The sequence below is a fragment of the Cibotium barometz genome, chromosome 22, assembly GCF_041138505.1.
Source record: "Cibotium barometz isolate CiBa-2024 chromosome 22, ASM4113850v1, whole genome shotgun sequence".
Lineage (NCBI taxonomy): Eukaryota > Viridiplantae > Streptophyta > Polypodiopsida > Cyatheales > Cibotiaceae > Cibotium > Cibotium barometz.
The window spans coordinates 43,065,693-43,083,904 of NC_141067.1; the positions used below are offsets into that span (position 1 = coordinate 43,065,693).

Below are 18,212 nucleotides of genomic sequence, written 5' to 3' on the forward strand. Positions count from 1 at the left end.
ATGGTAGAGAGACTTGTTGAAAAAGTCTGCTGAAGTGTCTCCATTTGCTCGCGTAATAATGTAATGGCCTGCATTTGCTCGTCTTGTTGCTGGCCCACTTCCTCTGAGATAGATGGCATGTTGGATCTGCTAGAGGGAGTAGCGCGGAGAAGCCGGTGAAATATGTGGTACTGCTGGAGGAGAGAGTGACAGTGAATCGTCTCCCAATTCTGCTAAGAAATCGGAGCCTAACTCCGAAGGCTCGAAGTCTTCCACCTCGTCGAGAGGAGGTGTCTCTGCAGGGGTTAAGGGAGTGTAATCGGGCACAATGAGCTCGCTGTATACTCGAACCAAGGGCTGGAGCGAGATGATCCGGTTCACTGCATCCACACGACACTCGTCCAGGAAATATGCAAGATGTGGGTACCGTCCCAAAATAAACTCGTAATGAGCAAGATGGTGTGCTGGACACGTCAAGTAAATATGCCAGATCACCCACGCCTGGAACTGAGTGGCGTGGCGGTGACTGACGTATAATAAAAAGTCCAGGGGACCTGGTACATGAACTGGAGCCGGAACAGGTTCTACAACAGGTTCGGGTAATGGGGCGGGCTCCGGTGTGGGTGTCTCGCGAGGATTTTCGGGCAATATGGCCTCCGGGACCTCGTCTATGTACGAGATGTAAGGCGCGGGCTGATTGCTGTTGGGTTCCATTGGACGCCTGGTTGAGAAGGGGAGTGTGTGCCAGAGTGGAGAGAAGTCCTTGGCGTGGCAGAGTGGGAGAGGAGCGCACCTTCTCTCGAACGGCGTGCGAGTGAAACGAATAGGTTGGCCGGCGGATGAAGTCGTTGCGCTGGCCCCATTCGCTCCTTTATATTTTTTTTATTTATTTTTTTAAAAATGTGTTGGTCGGCGGCTGGGTGTCCTTGCGCTGGTCGGCGGCGGCGGGTGTCCTTGCGCTGGCGGCCGTTGGGTGCTGGCGCCCGACTGCTCATGTGGCTGGTGGAAGCCACGTGTATTAAAAAAAAGCTTAAGCCTTAAATCATAAGGCTTGTTGGTTAACGTTTCGTTTTTTTTTTGAAAAGTTGACGCTTCGCCGACTGGAAGGGTGCGCCTCTTCGAACAGTGGGCCACCGGCAGTATGAAGGAGGCTCACAACCGGCAGCCACTCTTAGCAATCCAGAGGCACGCGGGCAGCAAACAAGGCGAAGAGAGGGGGGGCTTTCAAATTCAGCAGCGAAGGGGTGCCATACGAAGAGGTGCCATCTCTTGGTGCCATCATTCGTGTGAAGGGGTGCGAACCCATACACGAAAGGGCACAACCCGATGAAGAGGCTCACGAAGGGCTACCAGCAGGAAATTGCTGCATACTCACCGGGTACGCCACACACACATCTGTGCATCTGTCTTCTATATGTGAATTGAGAAAGAAGGTTTAGGTTACCTCATACTTGTAGATGTAGGTTCCATCTTTCTTCTGCTTCCATACAACGCCGGGTAGGGGAGTAGAGCGGAGAGGGTGAGAGGCTCACAACCGTAGGCCCGGGAAAATTTTTTGCTCTGATACCACTATGAGGATTACTATTATTACTTAGTATTTCATCCACTATCTGTGTATTTAAGACTGAAACTGAAAGTAGACTTGAACACAGATGTTTGATTGATTGATTGAAATTGTGATACAACAGGCTCCTTATATAGGAGTTCAAGAGACACGAATGAAAAGACACATCCCATGACCAATAGTCATGATTCTAGGCGAAGAGACACATCCTTTGGACGAATAGCTGCAACCATTGGGTGAAGAGTTACATCCCTAGAGCGAAGGGGTGTGACCAGTCGTCGAAGGAGTGTGGCTCTTGATGAAGAGGCATGTCTCTAGAGCGAATAGTCGTGACCTTCTGAGTGTAGGGGTCCTCTGTAATCATGTCACTTCAGTATCTGTAATCATAAGGAGACTGTATAATGAACTAAGTCACAATCGTGACACCTTCGTTCTTCCACTTCCTCTCCTTTTCCCCTTTAATCCCATAAATCTAATCTCAAATTCATTACCTTTCAAGCTTCTCTTAAATTGTGTGTTTATCTTTTAGAACTTTCTAGTGGTTGTATATATATATATAATTTTTAAAACTTGTGGTTTTTTTAGTGAGGGACGAAACCTTTCGGGAAAAAACCTTTGAAACCTCGAAACAAAACCTTTGAAACCTTGAAACAAAACCTCGAAACGTTTCATGTGACTATAAACCCCCAACTTCTCTCCTCCCCTCTATGTTCATGAACCCGGCTCTATCTTAGCCTTAGCCATTATAATGAGCTTGCTTTACTAATCTTTTGGGCCCCCTAACCCACATATTAACCAATCTAACTCTCAGGTTAGCCTCAAGTACATAATAATAGGACCTCGGATGGGAGGCTAGGGCTAGTATTGGGCTTAAAACATACTTATGGCTGAAAACGGGCAAAACTTAAGTAAGGACTGAGTGCTAATAATAAGCCATGGCTGGTCTATGAAGAGTACCTAGGATAGTTATTAGGGAGATGATGGGAAAAGAAGTTTGCCAAAGTTGTGGTCCTCAGGGTCAAAAGTAGCTCGGCATGGGATGTATCTTGGTGGTGTGGGACGCCAAGGCCTATTGCTGTGGTAGGGCTAACGTGGGGCAATCTTGACCTCAGGCAAGCCCAGAGGTGAGCTGCTTGCTACCCATGTGGTTGTTGCTAGTATTGCAGCGTTCAGCATGCAGAAGCACTGGGCAGCCTTCTAAATCCCTTTCTTGTTGGAGGGGATGGCATGGTCACTTGGCACTATAGGCCCTGACCGCCTCCCCCCTATCAGAATATGCAGCGAAGATAACCAAACTTGGGTAGACAAGAGCAAGTAGAATGCAGAAAATAGACAGCACAAGAAACACAGAGAGCTAGGTGTGTAAACTCTTCTCTATACACAAGATCCCGCAAATGACTGAATGATACAATGGTGGGGGGCATGGGGCCTATTTATATGCCCCATGCATGCAGTCGGCCTGCTGTAAAAGCTCTCCACGACTGCATACAGCAGTCGGCCAGCAGTAAATGGCCTCCACGACAGTAGGAGCAAGTCGGCCAGGCCAACCATCTGGCATCCATCCACACCATGGAAAAAATGGGAAAAATAGGGAAAAATACGGGGAGTGAGGAAAAATGATAAAACACCTTATACTGGGCGGGCACACCCACAATAGAGGCCTTGGTGTATAAATATAGACAGGAGATGACTTCTAACACCCCCTCTCAGCTCCTGGCTGTGAAATCAACCCAAGGGAGCTGGAGTGCCGCTTGAGCGTAGCCTGAGGTAAAGACTTCGTGAAGAGGTCCGCCGCGTTGTCCTCCGTCGAACAATAAAGTAGCAAGATGTCACCAGCCAAGATCTTCTCACGCACAAAGTGATACTGTATCTCTATGTGCTTGGTCCGGGCATGGAAGACCGGGTTCCGAGCAATAGCTATACAACTCTGGTTATCGCATTGGATGACTGTGGGCTCCTTCTGTGGAAACCCAATCTCGCCTAGCAGCCTCCGCAGCCACACAACCTCACAAGCAGCACCACAAGCAGCCCGGTACTCTGCCTCTGTCGAAGAAAGGGCAATAGTTGGCTGCCTCTTGTTGCTCCAAGAAACTGCTCCTGAGCCGAGGGCAAAACTGTATCCTGAAGTAGATCTCCTCGTGTCTGGATCTCCTCCCCAATCTGGTCACTCCAACCTTGGAGCCTGACTCCATCCCCTCCTGTGTAAAAGAGTCCTAGATCCTTTGTACTCTACAGATACCGCAAGATCCACAATCCTGCGTCCCAATGAGACTTCAATGGCGTCTGCATAAAAGAGCTCAACAGCCCCACGGAGAAGCTCAAGTCCAATCTGGTGTTCAGCAACCAGCTCAATGAACCAACCAACTTCCGGTACTGCGAGGCATCAATTGGCTCACAAGGATCAGTAACGGTTAACTTTGTGTTCGGGTCCATTGGCGAAGTAATAGGCTTGCAGTTCTCCATCCCAAAGGCCTCAAGCAACTCATGAACATACCGCTGCTGAGAGACGAAAAACCTCCTCTGGGGCTGCCAGATCTCCAATCCCAAAAAAAATTGGAGTAAGCCTAAGTCGGTCATCTCAAACTCCTTTGACAAGGCAGCCTTCGTCACTTTAATGTGTTCCACATGACCTCCAGTGAGAATGAGATCATCCACATAAAGAATGATAAGCGTGACCATACCGCGTTCCCGAAAGAGATACAGGTTTGGATCTGCAACCGATCTCTGAAATCTAGTCCGAACAAAGAAGGAATCAATCTTCTGATTCCAAGCCCTGGGAGCCTGCTTAAGACCATACAAGGCCTTACGTAACCTGTAAACCATCCCTTCAGATCCTGGAACAATAAAGCGTGGAGGCTGCTCAATATACACCTCCTCATGCAGGTCACCATTAAGGAACGCAGATTTTACATCCATTTGATACACGGACCACCTCTGAGAAGAAGCAAGGGCAAGAAGGGTCCGAATTGTGGACATCTGTGCTGTCGGTGCAAAGGTATCCTCGTAGTCAATGCCTGGCCGTTGAGCATAACCTTTAGCCACAAGTCTGGCTTTGTGTTTGTCCACCGACCCATCAGACGCATATTTGGTCTTAAAGACCCATTTGACACCAATGACTGACCGCTTCGACGGCCTCGGTACCAACTCCCAAGTGTTGTTCTTCTCGATGGCATCAAGTTCCACCTGCATGGCTTTCCTCCAAGTATCCTATAAAAGGGCTTCCTTTACGGAAGTGGGCTCTTTGTCCCGCATAATACGAGACATCAAAGCATAGTTCACCTGAAGAAGCTCCGCTGGATTGCTTTTATCTCGGACTCTATGTGATCTTCGAGGGCCGTCCTCTGTGGTCCACTCGGAGGGTAGCTCCATGACCCCTCATTCTTGAAGGGTGTCTAACAACCACCTAGGTACTCGAACAGATCGTGGAGCCTCCTGTGGTCGCGGGGGCTCTACTCCAGCTGCGGGCTCAACCTCCTGTAGTGATTGAGGTTGATCAACTGGAATGATGGTCTGGGAATCATCATCAGACTCCTCTGGATCTCCAAGAAGTGGCAGCTCCTCGACAGTGGATACTGGAACATGCTCGTCAAAGACCACATCCCGGCTGACAACAATCTTGTTCCTGTCTGGATCATACAACCTGTATCCCTTGGAAAGAGAGTTATACCCCACAAATACAAGCTTGCGGGACTTGGAGTCAAGCTTCCCCATCTGCTTCTTCGGAATATGTACATACGCGTCACTTCCAAAGACACGGAAGTGCGAGACATCAGGTTTCCTGCCAAAGTATGCCTCAAATGGAGTCATATGGGGTACTGAAGTCGTCGGAGATCGGTTGAGGGTATGGATAGCCGTTGCCACAGCCTCTCCCCAAAGTGGACGAGGAAGATCACGATGCTCCAGCATGGTCCTCGCCATCTCCACCACAGTCCTGTTCTTGCGTTCGACAACTCCATTCTCTGAAGGCGATCCAGTATTGGCCAGTTCCCTTTTGATGCCATGATCTGCACAAAATCTGAGAAATACAGTCGAGGAGAATTCACCTCCTTTATCAGCCTTGAGAGTCTTGACCTGAAATCCAGACTCTTTCTCCACCATCACGTGCCAATCCTTGAACCGTGCAAAAGCTTGGTCCTTCTGGGAAAGAAAGTAGACCCACGTGAATCTGGTACAATCATCAACAAGCAGCATAAAGTAGAGAGATCCTCCCAAAGATGGTGTCTGCTGAGGTCCACACAAATCAGTGTGAATCAACTCCAATGGTTTCGAAGCCCGCCTGGAAGCCTGCTTCGGAAAGGATTCCCTGTGGTGCTTACCATGTATGCAAGAACTACAACGCCCTTGCCTACTGCCAACATCTGGCAAGCCAACCACCATCTGGTCTCGGAAAGCTCGCCTCAATGCATCCACATTTAAGTGGCCAAAACGAAAGTGCCACAAATCTCCGACCTGAGAACCTGTCAACGAGGAGAGTGCAAAGAGCTTGTAGATACCATTATCCACACTGCCTTCCCAAACAACCTGGCTAGTCTCACGGTCCCGTAGAGCAACTGAATGCTCCTCAAATTCCATCCGAAAGCCAGTCTTGCATACTTCATGCACTGACAGAAGATGAAAACCCAGAGCAGGGACATAAAGAACACGGGAAGCATGCTTGCCCCCCTTGCTGTCGGGAATAATCTCCATCCGGCCCTCACTGTGTATTGGAATAGTGGAGTTGTCGCCAATAAAGATGCGACCTGACTGCCGTTTCACATCCAGAAAGAAGTCATGGGATGGAGTCATGTGCTTGGAAGCACCACTGTCAAGAATCCATTCCCAGGTATCCTTCGCGGTGAAGCCAACTGCCTCCTCGCTCGAAGATGATGAAGCGTCGGAGTCCACCATCTCTAAGTGCACAAATGCCGGAGTCTTTGCAGCTGAGGCTGAGGAATCAGCACTCTTCCCTATCCGCTTAGGACACTTCCTCCAGTAGTGGCCTTTCTCGCTACAATCATTGCAGAATCTTTAGGCCTTCAGCTTCTCTCGTTTTAAGTCAGGCTTCTTCTCAAAAGACTTCTCCGGTGAAGCCTTCCCTTTGTCCGTGTTGTTATTCCGGCCTTTTGACCGTTGGCCAGTTAAGGCCTCCGAACCGCCGCTATGAGGAGGGTTCGTGAAACGTTCCTCCTGGTCCAAGACCATTGGCACAAGCTCCTCCCAGGTAATGGTGCTGAGCCTGCCACTCGTAATCAACGAGGAATAGAAAGCAGAATACTAAGCAGGCAAGTGGGACAGCAAAGTGATGGCCATGTCTTTAGATGATATCTCTTTCCGAGCTTGTAGGGGACACTACATTAGTGAATGTAGGAAGCGGATTGCAAAAGAGAAAAGGAAAGAAACAGGCAATGCAGTAGCAGACTCTTCTGATGACAAAACACAACAATCAGCTAATGTAATCCAGGAAGAGTACACTTTTTTGGTCACATGCACTAGTGACATACCAAGTGCTTTAGACACTGATATGTCTTGCATTGCATCTGACAGACAGAATGCATCATGGTATTTTGATAGTGGTGCTTCGAGCCACATCACTTCATGCAAAGATGTATTTCAGCACTTGGTTTATGCTTCAAATGGCCGCAAAGATGTATTTCAGCACTTGGTTTATGCTTCAAATGGCCACATTGTATCATGTGCAGATCATACCACATATCCAGTAAAGGGAATTGGCAATGTGATACTTATTGCAGCCAATGGTGCCAATATATGTATGAAAAATGTATTGTATGTTCCAGGGATAAAGAAAAATCTGCTCTCCGTCTCAGCCATAAACGACCAAGGTTTAAAGGTTGAATTTGAAGACGGGAAGTGTTTGGTAAAAGACCCATCAAAGGGTTATGAAATAGTCACTTCTGGAACACGATACAAAGGCTTGTATAAGCTGGACAGCTATGACAAGCGTACTTATGATGCAAATACAGTGGCTGCCCACACTCTTGCTATGCATGATGCAGAGCTATGGCATGCTTGTTTTGGGCATGTAAATTTTCAGAGTTTGATGCTTGTTTTGGGCATCATATGGTTAATAATATGCCGCCTCTTGAGTCTCCACCAAGACATGTATGTGAGGGGTGTATTTTGGGAAAGATGCAACGAAAACCATTCCCCAAAGATGGAGCTGTTAGAGCTGAAAGTAAATTACAGCTCATACATAGTGATGTATATGGTCCAATGGGGACACCATCCATAGGGGGGCATCTTTACTTCGTCACATTCATTGATGACTACTCCAGGTTTGCTTGGGCTCACCCCTTGAAAGCGAAAGCAGATGTGTTTACATGCTTTCGACACTTTGTAGCAATGGCTGAAAATATGTGTGAATGTAAAGTCCAAACACTCTGCTCAGATAGAGTTGGAGAATACATGTCAAATGCATTCAAGGATTGTATGCTTCAAAAGGGCATCAAACACCAATGTACTGTGCCTTATACACCGCAGCAGAATGGTGTAGCTGAAAGGAAAATAGATCTCTCATGGAGATGGCAAGATGCATGGTGAAAGCACAAAAGTTGCCTCACAAATTTTGGATGGAAGCTATAATGTGTGCAACTCATGTGTTGAACAGATGTCTAACAAAAGCTTTGAAAACCATAACACCATTTGAGGATTGGTATAGCAGAAAACCAACTGTGGATTATATGTTTGGCATATGCACATGGCCAGAACAACTCCGAACAAAGCTAGATGACAAAGCAATTAAATGCATTTTTGTGGGCTACAATAATGAGAGCAAAGGATACCGTCTTTATAATCCAACTACACGAAGGATTTTTGTCAGTAGAGATGTGGTATTTGCTGAAAATTCAGAACAGCCCATGGACAGCTTGTATAAAAGCAATGATACAGGCATACAGGACATGTTTGATGGACTTTTACTCATTGCAATTAGGGGGGATTCAGATCAGCCAGTCCCAACACAAGAAAATCCTCATGTAGAACATGTGGAACAGCCAGCCATTCAGCCCCCTTCCATGGAAGAAGTGGAAGATCTTGTCAGGGAAGAGCAAACAGTCATAGACACAGCCAAGTCAGTGCCAAGATGGTTGTTGCTGAAAACTTTGCAAGAAAGCAAACTTGCAGCTCCACTCACAAGTAGAACAAGGGCTAGTTCCAGCCATGCTTTGAATATACATCGTGGGGAGTATGCATTAGCAATGGGTGGTCTCTTTGATTCAGAAGAGCCTTCTTATGAAGAAGCACATGAGAATGAGCATTGGTTGCAAGCTATGCAAGCTGAAATTTCTTCTATCATGAAGAACAATACATGGGATCTTGTGGAATTGCCTAAAAGCAAGCATGTCATTGGAACAAAGTGGGTGTACAAAGTCAAAAGAAAGTCTGATGGTACTATTGACAGGTACAAAGCAAGACTTGTGGCTAAAGGCTACTCCCAGAAAAAGGGAATAGATTATGAAGAGACTTTTGCTCCTACTTCGAGAATGACCACAATAAGATCAGTGATTGCATTGGCTGCACATAAAGGATGGATAGTGCATCAATTGGACATCAAAACTGCATTCTTAAATGGGGATTTACAGGAGGAAGTATATGTAAATCAGCCCATTGGTTTTGTAGTTCCTGGTGAGGAACATAAAGTATGCAGGTTACACAAAGCATTGTATGGGTTAAAGCAAGCTCCAAGAGCTTGGTATGATAAGATACATGCTCATTTAACCAGCCAAGGTTATGAGAATAGTCCAGCTGAAAGCACATTGTATGTGAAGAAAACCGATGCCGATATTCTCATAGTCATCTTGTATGTAGATGACATGCTCATTACAGGTACTAGCAAAGCACAAATTTCAGATTTCAAAGCTGATTTGAAAGCTGAATTTGATATGTCAGATTTGGGGCCTTTACACTACTATCTCGGCATCCATTTTATGCATACAGATGATGGCATTGTTATGCAGCAAACTAAGTACATAAAAAGTTTGCTAAAAAGGTTTCACATGGATGAATGTAAGCCCATTTCTACTTCGGTAGAACCAGGTGTACGGCTTACTATGCATGATATTGGAGAACCTTTTGAGGCCGGCATTTATAGCCAGGCAGTGGGATGCCTCATTTACTTGTGTAACACGAGGCCAGACATATCTTTTGGGGTGTCTTTGTTGAGCAAATTCATGCACAGCCCAGGCACAAAGCATTGGCAAACAGTCAAACGCATTTTTCGTTATCTTAAGGGTACCCTGGATATTGGTTTGTTCTATCCCAGGAGGGGCAGCTTGCAGCTTTATGCATACAGTGATTCAGATTGGGCTGGTGATTATGATACCAGGCAATCCACAAGTGGGAATTGTTTTTTTCGTGGCAGTTCATGCATATCTTGGTTGAGTAAAAAGCAACCCACTGTTGCTACATCTACTTGTGAGGCTGAGTACAGGGCAGTCTTCACAGCTACAGTAGATTGTGTATGGTTGAGGAGACTATTGGCTGATCTTCGTGAGTGTCAGCAGACACCCACCACCATTCTCACTGATAGCCAGAGTGCTATGGCCGTGGCACGAAATCCAGTATTTCATGCACGTACCAAGCACATTGAGATTCATTATCACTATGTCAGAGAGAGGCTACATGCAGGGGAGATCAGTTTATCTTACTGCCCTACACAGGATAATGTTGCAGATCTATTCACAAAGGCTTTACCTCGAGAAAAGTTTGAAGCTTCCCGCAAAGCTTTGGGCTTACTCTCATACAGAGAGTGATCTGCTACCTTGTACAGGTTCACACTTCCACTACAGGGGGGATTTGTAGGCATATGCTCACTTATGGTAGTGCTATGTGTGAACAGGGCTTAACCAAGGGCACTTTTTCCCATGTGGTTTTTTCCCTTGGACATCAAGTGTGAAAGGACACTCTAACATATAATATTTTGTACTTCTATATTATATGGATGTGGCACACATGCAAGGGTTGACTTTCATTTTGTTGGGATGACAGAGGATACCCCATACAGGTACTCCGATTTGTCTCATAGGCCGAGTTCGGTCTTTTGGAAGACGTTAATAAAATCTTTCTTTCTTTCTTTCTTTCTCTCTCATTTCTGTGTGAGCTTCTCTATCCTGCACCTAACCCTAATGTGCAGGTTTGTGTGTGTGAGTGTGGTCCAACACCCAACAATACAACAGCACCGTGCAACCTTCTTCCGAAGTTGGAGCCCAATTCCCTTTCTAACCCGAGGGGAGGTCAGCATCACTTGGCACTACATTGCCCCTAGTGTGGCTCTCCTCCCCCCCCCCTCCTCCCCCTTCTTCCTCGATGTGGCCTCCCTCCAAGAGTAGCAACCTATGGAGGGAACCCCTGTTTGCTTCGAGTGTTGTAATCCGTTGGCTAGCAGATAGATGGATCTTTTCTTGGCGAAAAACACTGTAACAAAGCCAAGGTTCCAAAGAGACTCGAGAGAATTTTTGGTTTGGCTTGAATTAGTCAGAGCTGGCCTAATAGGGAGCTTCTTGTAGCTTGTTGTTACAAGTTCCAACCAAAAGAAGACCCACTCTTTTGATAGTGTTCAGAATGACAATGTAACTTATTTCAGACAAACAATAATACTGTTCCATTTAGCGAAGCAGTAAAACTTTCCTGGTTCCTTTATCTTATGGCTGAATTTAGGGCAGTCTAAGGCTGGCACGAGCATATTGGGTAAAGGAAGGTCTGGTAGCTTGGCCTTCAGATGTTGGCGATGCTGAATTTTATATGCATGCGAGCAAGGCTGCAAATTTGCTTCTCTCAGGCAATGGTGTTGAAGGTAAATTCCTCTATCTAAGCAAAAGTCAAATGGAACTTTGAGTGGAAATTTTTCTAGATTAATTTTTTTGGTGCTAGAAATCAAGGAAGTTTTTCATAATTTTGTCTTAAATTGAAGAAACTTTCGTGATTCTTAAAGGCAGTTCTTGTTTCAGGAGCCGACACTGTAATCAAGCTTGAAAGGGACTCGAAAGGACTTCCCCTAGAGGTGGTAGAAAAAGGATAAGGTTTCTCGTTTCCCATGTATATCCTAAAGAAATATTGTCAAGCATGATATAGTGTACTGATTAATAATATTGGCATGTTGTAGGTTTTGCAAAAATTTCCACATATCCAAGGTTACATAGCTTTGAAAGTACCCCCTAGCTCTAACATTAGGGAGCTGGTGAAATGCCAGCTTGCTGTTGCAATGCAAACTTGTAAGAACTGTTCTCCTCATAGTGGTGTCTTTATGTGCTGCATGATGAAAGGCATCATTTCTGAAACACATTTATTTCCTCTGCAGCTGATGGTGTCCCTTTGGATGCATCCGGGATCCAACTTCCTGGTGTTCTGGATGATTTGTTCGCTTATGATGGCCCATTGGGTCCGGTGTTCACTAAGGAAGGTGTTACTCTTTCCTTATGGGCTCCTACAGCTCAGGTAATTTTATTGTTGTATGAAATGCTTGTAAGTAAATATGTGATAGTGTTTTCCTTTACTTGGGAATAAGAATCTATGTATGCATGTATGTATGTGTGTGTGCACATGTTCGGATGTATCTTATATGGATGGATGCATGCAAGCATGAATATACGTATGTACCATTTCATTTGGTTGATTTGCACTATCTTGAATTTTTCACATTCCTCACTGATTGTATGAACAGAGGGTCAAGCTACTGCTTTATTCCTCTTCTTCAAGTGGTGATTTCAAAGAGATCGTGGAACTATGTGAAGAAAACGGCACTTGGATTGTTCATGGTCCGAAGGACTGGAGTGGACGATTTTATCTCTTTGAAATCAGAGTGTTCCACCCATTAACTCAAAAAGTAGAGATATCTTTAGCAAATGATCCTTATTCACGAGGGTATGAGTGCTCCAAGATTTCCAATTTTCTATTGAGCATGTAATAGGAGTGTGTGAATGTGCAATGCAACTGAGTCAGCAGCAGCTTAATTAGGTGTTTATACCGCTTGTTTTGAAGACTTTCTGCAAATGGTGAGCGGTCCTTGATGGTGGATTTGAGTGATCCAGCAACACAACCAAGAGAGTGGACAAAGCTGGCCCTTGAGAAGCCAGAACTAAAAAGTTTTACAGATATTGCAATCTATGAGCTGCATATTAGGGACTTCAGGTGAGTTTCTGAATAGGTGGCTGATCAGAGCTATGTTTTGTTACCGTAATTGCAACCCAAGTAGAACATCTGGTTGTGTGCTCTTCAGCCCATACATGTATGAAGATTTTGCCAAGGTTTTGGAATAGTAATTTCTGTGACATTTTGTGACTACATTTTCCATTTACGTGTGAGAAATGTGAAAGTCGAGCACCTTTTTGAAAGTTGAGAAATACGAAACTTTTTCTTATTGAACGCAGCTGTTCAGCATGCAAAAAAGCATTAAATATCTACTTAAGTTGATTTTGTTTTGATTTTTAGATTCAGCTTCATGCTGTGATTTATGAGTTTCATAATCATATCTCCTGAACACTCATTCACAAGCTTTGCTACCTCCTTTTTTTTCTTTGCCAAAACTTGGGGTTTCTGTTTGGGGAATTTTTATTTTTCACATGAATTGGAGCTAGTCAGCATGCCATGCATCATGTCTAACCAGCATGCCATGCCATCATGTCAAATCAGCAGCCCATATGGCACTCTGTGTTGTAAGAAATGATGGAAACAGTGCACATGTCTGAGGCAAGTTGTCAAAGATTAAGTCCGCATTACCATCCACAGTCAATTGATTGTGATATATGGTAGGCCCTCAACCATTCAAAAGGGCAAAGTGTGGTGTGCAAGAGGCTGCCTCAAATAAGGCCAAGGCTAAGATTTCAGCCCTTGATTTATTCTTTGGCTCTCGTTTCCAGCACTGCTAGGTTAGCTCATTCAGCTCACGTGTCCTGTGAAGTAATCTTGTTCTCTAGCATTCAATCCAACACTCAGGTTTTGTATTTGTTCTCTTGTAAATCAAATAATGAGGTACTTTATTAGAGCAATCTCAAGCTTACAGCTTGATTCTTGTTTATGAACTTAAATCTCTAGTTATTTTACAGCCCATACAGTTTGAAGACTCTCTAGGTATACATTTAGGCACCTTTTTACATCTCAACCTCAGGATTCTGGAGCTCTGGTGCTTCTTCTATGGCGTCCTTTCCACTGCATCAACCACTTTGCATAGGATCTTCTACACCTACCCTTTACAGCCTTGCTGGCAGCCAGCACAGCAAGAACAGCTCAACTTAGAAAATGTGAAGGTTATAAGCTTCTTTGGTGGCAGTAGATGCACACAGCAGCTCAATCAATGGCTGCATTTTGTGGTGGCAGTTTTCCAGCTCACAGATAGCTCCTCCAACTCCAGTTCTCTATGGCAGCGTTGAATAGAGCTTTTATATGTGTCTTGACCATCTTCAATACCTCCGGGGAGAAAAGAAAAAGTGCAAACTCCAAGTGTCTTTGCATATCCATTAGCAGCTTTGTTTACTGCACTTTGCTACTCCATATAGGCCTTCCCAGGCAGTGAACAGTCCAGTACCAAAAATCAGTGGTCCCTATGGTGATATGCGATGCTATGCACCGTGTTTAGTGTTCTTTTGGGTATCAGGCGTTAATGTAGGGTGTTAGAGATAATGCTTGATGCTCCAAGTGGTGTGTGTAACCATTGTCATTTGCTGGTTGTCAAAAGAGTCGTAATTGCAATCTTGTCGTGTAAACATTATGATTTGACTGAGCTCATAGGAAGATTTGAGATGATGTTCAACGTGTTATTGTCCAGCGAGCAGGCCATGTCATTATGTTTAGCTAGCATGCCATGCCATCATGTTCAATCAAAATGTCGCATAATCGGGTGCATCTAGGATGCTGTACAATAAGCATCCCAACTCAAATTGTCTAGTCCCCATGCCAAATCACCGGCTCATGTTGCATGGTGTAAGCAAGTGTCAAAGGTCAGGTCAACCCGAGGAGGTAATAGACTGTCATAGTCTGCAGCTCATTTGCTCGTCAAGGGAAAAGGGGGTGGTGCAAGCTACCTTCTGAGAAGGCTTTTTTAGGTGTTAACCAAAAGTGGTCTTGAAGTAGGTAGTTCAATCTGTCTCCATCAGAGTAAGTCTAGTTCACGTGTGCTGCCAGTGATGTTGTAGTCTTGCTTTGAATTAAATAAGTCTAGCTCGTGTGGTATGGTGATGTGAACAAAGGTGTAAGCAAGTGGTCAAAGGTCAGGTCAAACCCTGGAGGTAATAGACTGTCATAATCTGCAGCTCATTTACTTCGTCAAGGGAAAAGGGGGTGGTGCAAGCTACCTTCTGAGAAGGCTTTTTAAGGTATTCCACCAAAAGTGGTCAGCTTGGCACTTGAAGTAAGTAGTTCAATCTGTCTTCATCAGAATAAGTCTAGCTCACGTGTGCTGTCGGTGATCTTGTAGTCTTGCTTTGAATTAAATACTTGATATTTGTGCTTGTTTTCCTTTATAGCCCTTACTGATCGTTCCACTTATGTCTCGGATTTTTGTGTAGACTTTTTGTTACTTCTCAAGATGCTTGATGGTGGACAGTACTGTGGTTAGTATAGATGATAAAAAGGTAGTTGCATTCACTGTAAATACTGCACTTACTCAAGTCTTTTCAAAGTTTATAGCCGTCCCACATGTGGTCTGGATGGGAATCTAGGTCTTTATTGAGAATAAGGATTACAGGTCTTAGAATCCCAAGACAAGGATTCACTCATGTGAAGCTCAGTACTCTTATCAGAAGCTGAATTGGAGTGTCTTCTTAGCAGTACTATATCTTTTACTTGAAAATGATTCTTAGGTTGGCTTATGACATTCTGCATACGTGAGCCTAGTAGAAGCAGCTTTTGCAACCCTCAGCTGAGTAAGGATGTCAGTCATGAGAGGATTAAGGTTAAGTACAGTTTATGGATTAGAAATTAAATACATAAACAAGAGCTAGAAAGAACACAAGAATGGGAAAAAGAGACTCTTCTTGTAATAACCATGATGGTGATTCCTTACATTGCTTACTGCCAACCTTCTTAAATATCCACGAATACCCAAAAGAAGATGAATATGGTGAGTAAGGGTGATTGAAAGGTCATAACTCCTCTACTAAGGTTTAGCAACCTTACAATGGTGTTTATTTCTATTTGCACATGTGCCTAAGGCTTCTGGGTGGAACGTGAGAAGAGTCTAGAATAAAGGAGCTCTCCGTACAGCTGAGGAGCATGCCCCTGTGCACCCTCTCCCACTTCCTTTCTCCTTGCAGCCCTCTCTTCGCCTCCCTCTTACCCCCTCTTCATCTGCCTCTTGCTTCCACCTCCACCATCCCACCTCCTTGCCTCCCTCCTCCGCCTTCCTGCCTGCTTCCTGCTGCCTCCCTCCTCCGCCTTCCTGCCTGCTTCCTGCCGCCCTTAAGGAGCCCTTAGATACATGGGATTTTTTCAGGACTGGATCAGATGTGTTCATCTTGCATCGGGACGCTCAATTAGTGTGCCCACATATGGTGGTAGAGGTGATCGCTTCCATATCTCTCGTTCTATAGGACAGGGATGCCCCTTAGCCCCTTGTTATATCTCATTGTTGCCGAGGCTATCAGCATCTTTCTTCGTTGCACTGTTGGAGTTTCTAGTTTGAGTCTGCCTTTGTGCAGTGAGGATGAGCTTTTGGACTGTGATGATATTGCTATGTTCCTTGAGGTCTCACACATATGGGGTGCAGAGCGTGGGTTTACTTGGATTTGAGGTGTCAAGTTGGGGTTGATATATTGCCTGCACAGAAGTTTGCAGCAGTACTTATGAGCATAAGGAAGAACTTCTTCACTGGAGTTCTAGATGATTGGATCTAGCCTCCAGAGGCTTGGTGGTTAACCAAATATTGCTTGCCTTAGCTTGGTCAATTGGCTCATGTTGGTGTTTCTCTCGTGAATGCATTGGCTAGCTGTGGAGATTGGTCCGCACCTTTATTTGGTCAGGTTTGGATGGTACATTGACACTACTACAGCTAGTGTTGCGTGGGAGACTTTATATGTCCCCGACAGGAAGGGGGGTGGAATATTGTAGATCCAGATATATATTGTAGTTATTGGTTTGCAAGGTAGGCGGTCAGAGGCTTCCTTTCAGGCACTAAGCCTTGGAAGAATTTCTTTTTGTTTCACATTAGTGTTTGCCTTGTGGTGGTGGAGATTGGATGCTCATTTCACGTTCATCTTACTAAGGTCGAGTATAGGGCATTTTCCTTTCTACCTTCTAGCGGCTATTATCAGAGTCTGGAGGTAGAGGCTTCCTAGATCAAAGGATGAGGCTGATAGACAGCCCGTTATGTGGAATGAGACTAGAGATGAAGTTGGCGACCTTTGGGTAGAGGCTTCCTAGATCAGAGGATGAGGATGATGCTGGTAGACAGCCTGTTATGTGAAATGACACTAGAGGACCTTTGGGTTCGTTGGATATATGCAGTGGCTACGCTGGGAGAGATGTGTATCGATAGTTATTGCTTGGAGGACTTTTAAAGTCTTCCTATGGATCAGAGACTTGCATACACCTAACACGTCAGAGGGAGTATTAGACAAATCAATTAGATTGATGCAGCTATACCTCATGAGTGGATTACTAGCACATTTCGCGATGAGCATCATCCTCGGTGGTTTGGTGTTTTCTCAAGGACGAGTGCTATTACAGGTGTTAGCCTTGCTAGAATGGATGAGGAAGGAGATCATGTTTTTTATTCTATCCAACCAAGATGGAGATTGATGAGATGTGACACACAGGAGATTATTCCAGGCAGTGCCCTTCATTTAGTGAGAGTAGGTAGTCGCTGAGGGAAACATTGACATATTGACCCTCCCCTTGATATTGTGACCCATGTGTAACACGCGGAAGCTCTGGGAGTCTTCTTTCAGCCCTAAACACTCTTGGAAACCTTCTGATGCAAAAACGCAGGTATAGAGAGAGAGTAGAGAGAGAGAGAGAGGTGCTGGAAAATTCAGTATATTCTATGGTACAAAAAGGTACCTAAATCTGCAGCCATGGGCTGCCTTACATAAAAGGTGGTAACACACCAAAATCTGTCCCCTATGGGACTCCTACTGACTCAAACCCCTAGAGGGAGAGTGAGTTCAATGATGAGCACTTGGGCCTATTTATAGGTCCCTTGGACAATGTAGGAGCTGGCCGACTGCTGGTGGGCCAGTTCTGAATTCTTTTCATGCTCTTTTTAGCGCAGCCGACTGGATCTACTCCTGGATCATGATGTGCATGCTGCTGCCCGACTGGACTCCAGTCCACACACACACTAGCGCCTGCAGCCGACTGGTGCTTTTACCATCTTCTGATGCGTTTTCAGCTGCCCTGCTCTCTGGCACAGCCGACAGCTTCTTCCATGCATTGCTCCAAGTCTACACTGTCAAAGGTACTCTGTGCTCCATCATCTTGGTTCTAATCCTCTTTATCTGGCTGCCTCTTCTGGTTTTAGCCTTGAGAATGTCCATGGCATCTATGATGCACATGACATCCCCCTCTGCTAAACTTGATGACGGGATTCCAACCTGCTCTTGGATGACTGTTATGATCCCAATCCTGTCCCGAAGTCCCTCTGTCATCATCCATCCCTGGCAAACCTTTTTCTCTGAAAACCCGGCCTGTTCTTCAAACCACTTTGTCTCTGATGAAGATCTATGCATCTGGTTTCCTCTAGTCC

At 45.1% G+C, this 18,212-nt stretch overlaps 1 protein-coding gene across 5 annotated transcripts in view; it reads left to right on the top strand.

Annotated features, from left to right (window-relative positions):
- Positions 1-18,212, top strand: part of LDA (limit dextrinase) — a 160,351-nt gene that overhangs the window by 22,535 nt on the left and 119,604 nt on the right. For 2 of the 5 annotated variants that reach the window (XM_086816685.1, XM_086816686.1), the window contains exons 4-9: positions 11,195-11,330; positions 11,485-11,537; positions 11,640-11,748; positions 11,835-11,971; positions 12,198-12,397; positions 12,515-12,664. In XM_086816685.1, coding sequence (XP_086672811.1) covers positions 11,195-11,330; positions 11,485-11,537; positions 11,640-11,748; positions 11,835-11,971; positions 12,198-12,397; positions 12,515-12,664 — 785 coding nt within the window. Of the gene's footprint in view, positions 1-11,194; positions 11,331-11,484; positions 11,557-11,639; positions 11,749-11,834; positions 11,972-12,197; positions 12,398-12,514; positions 12,665-18,212 lie in introns of all 5 variants that reach the window. The other 3 variants (XM_086816687.1, XM_086816689.1, XM_086816688.1) reach the window with 3 other exon arrangements.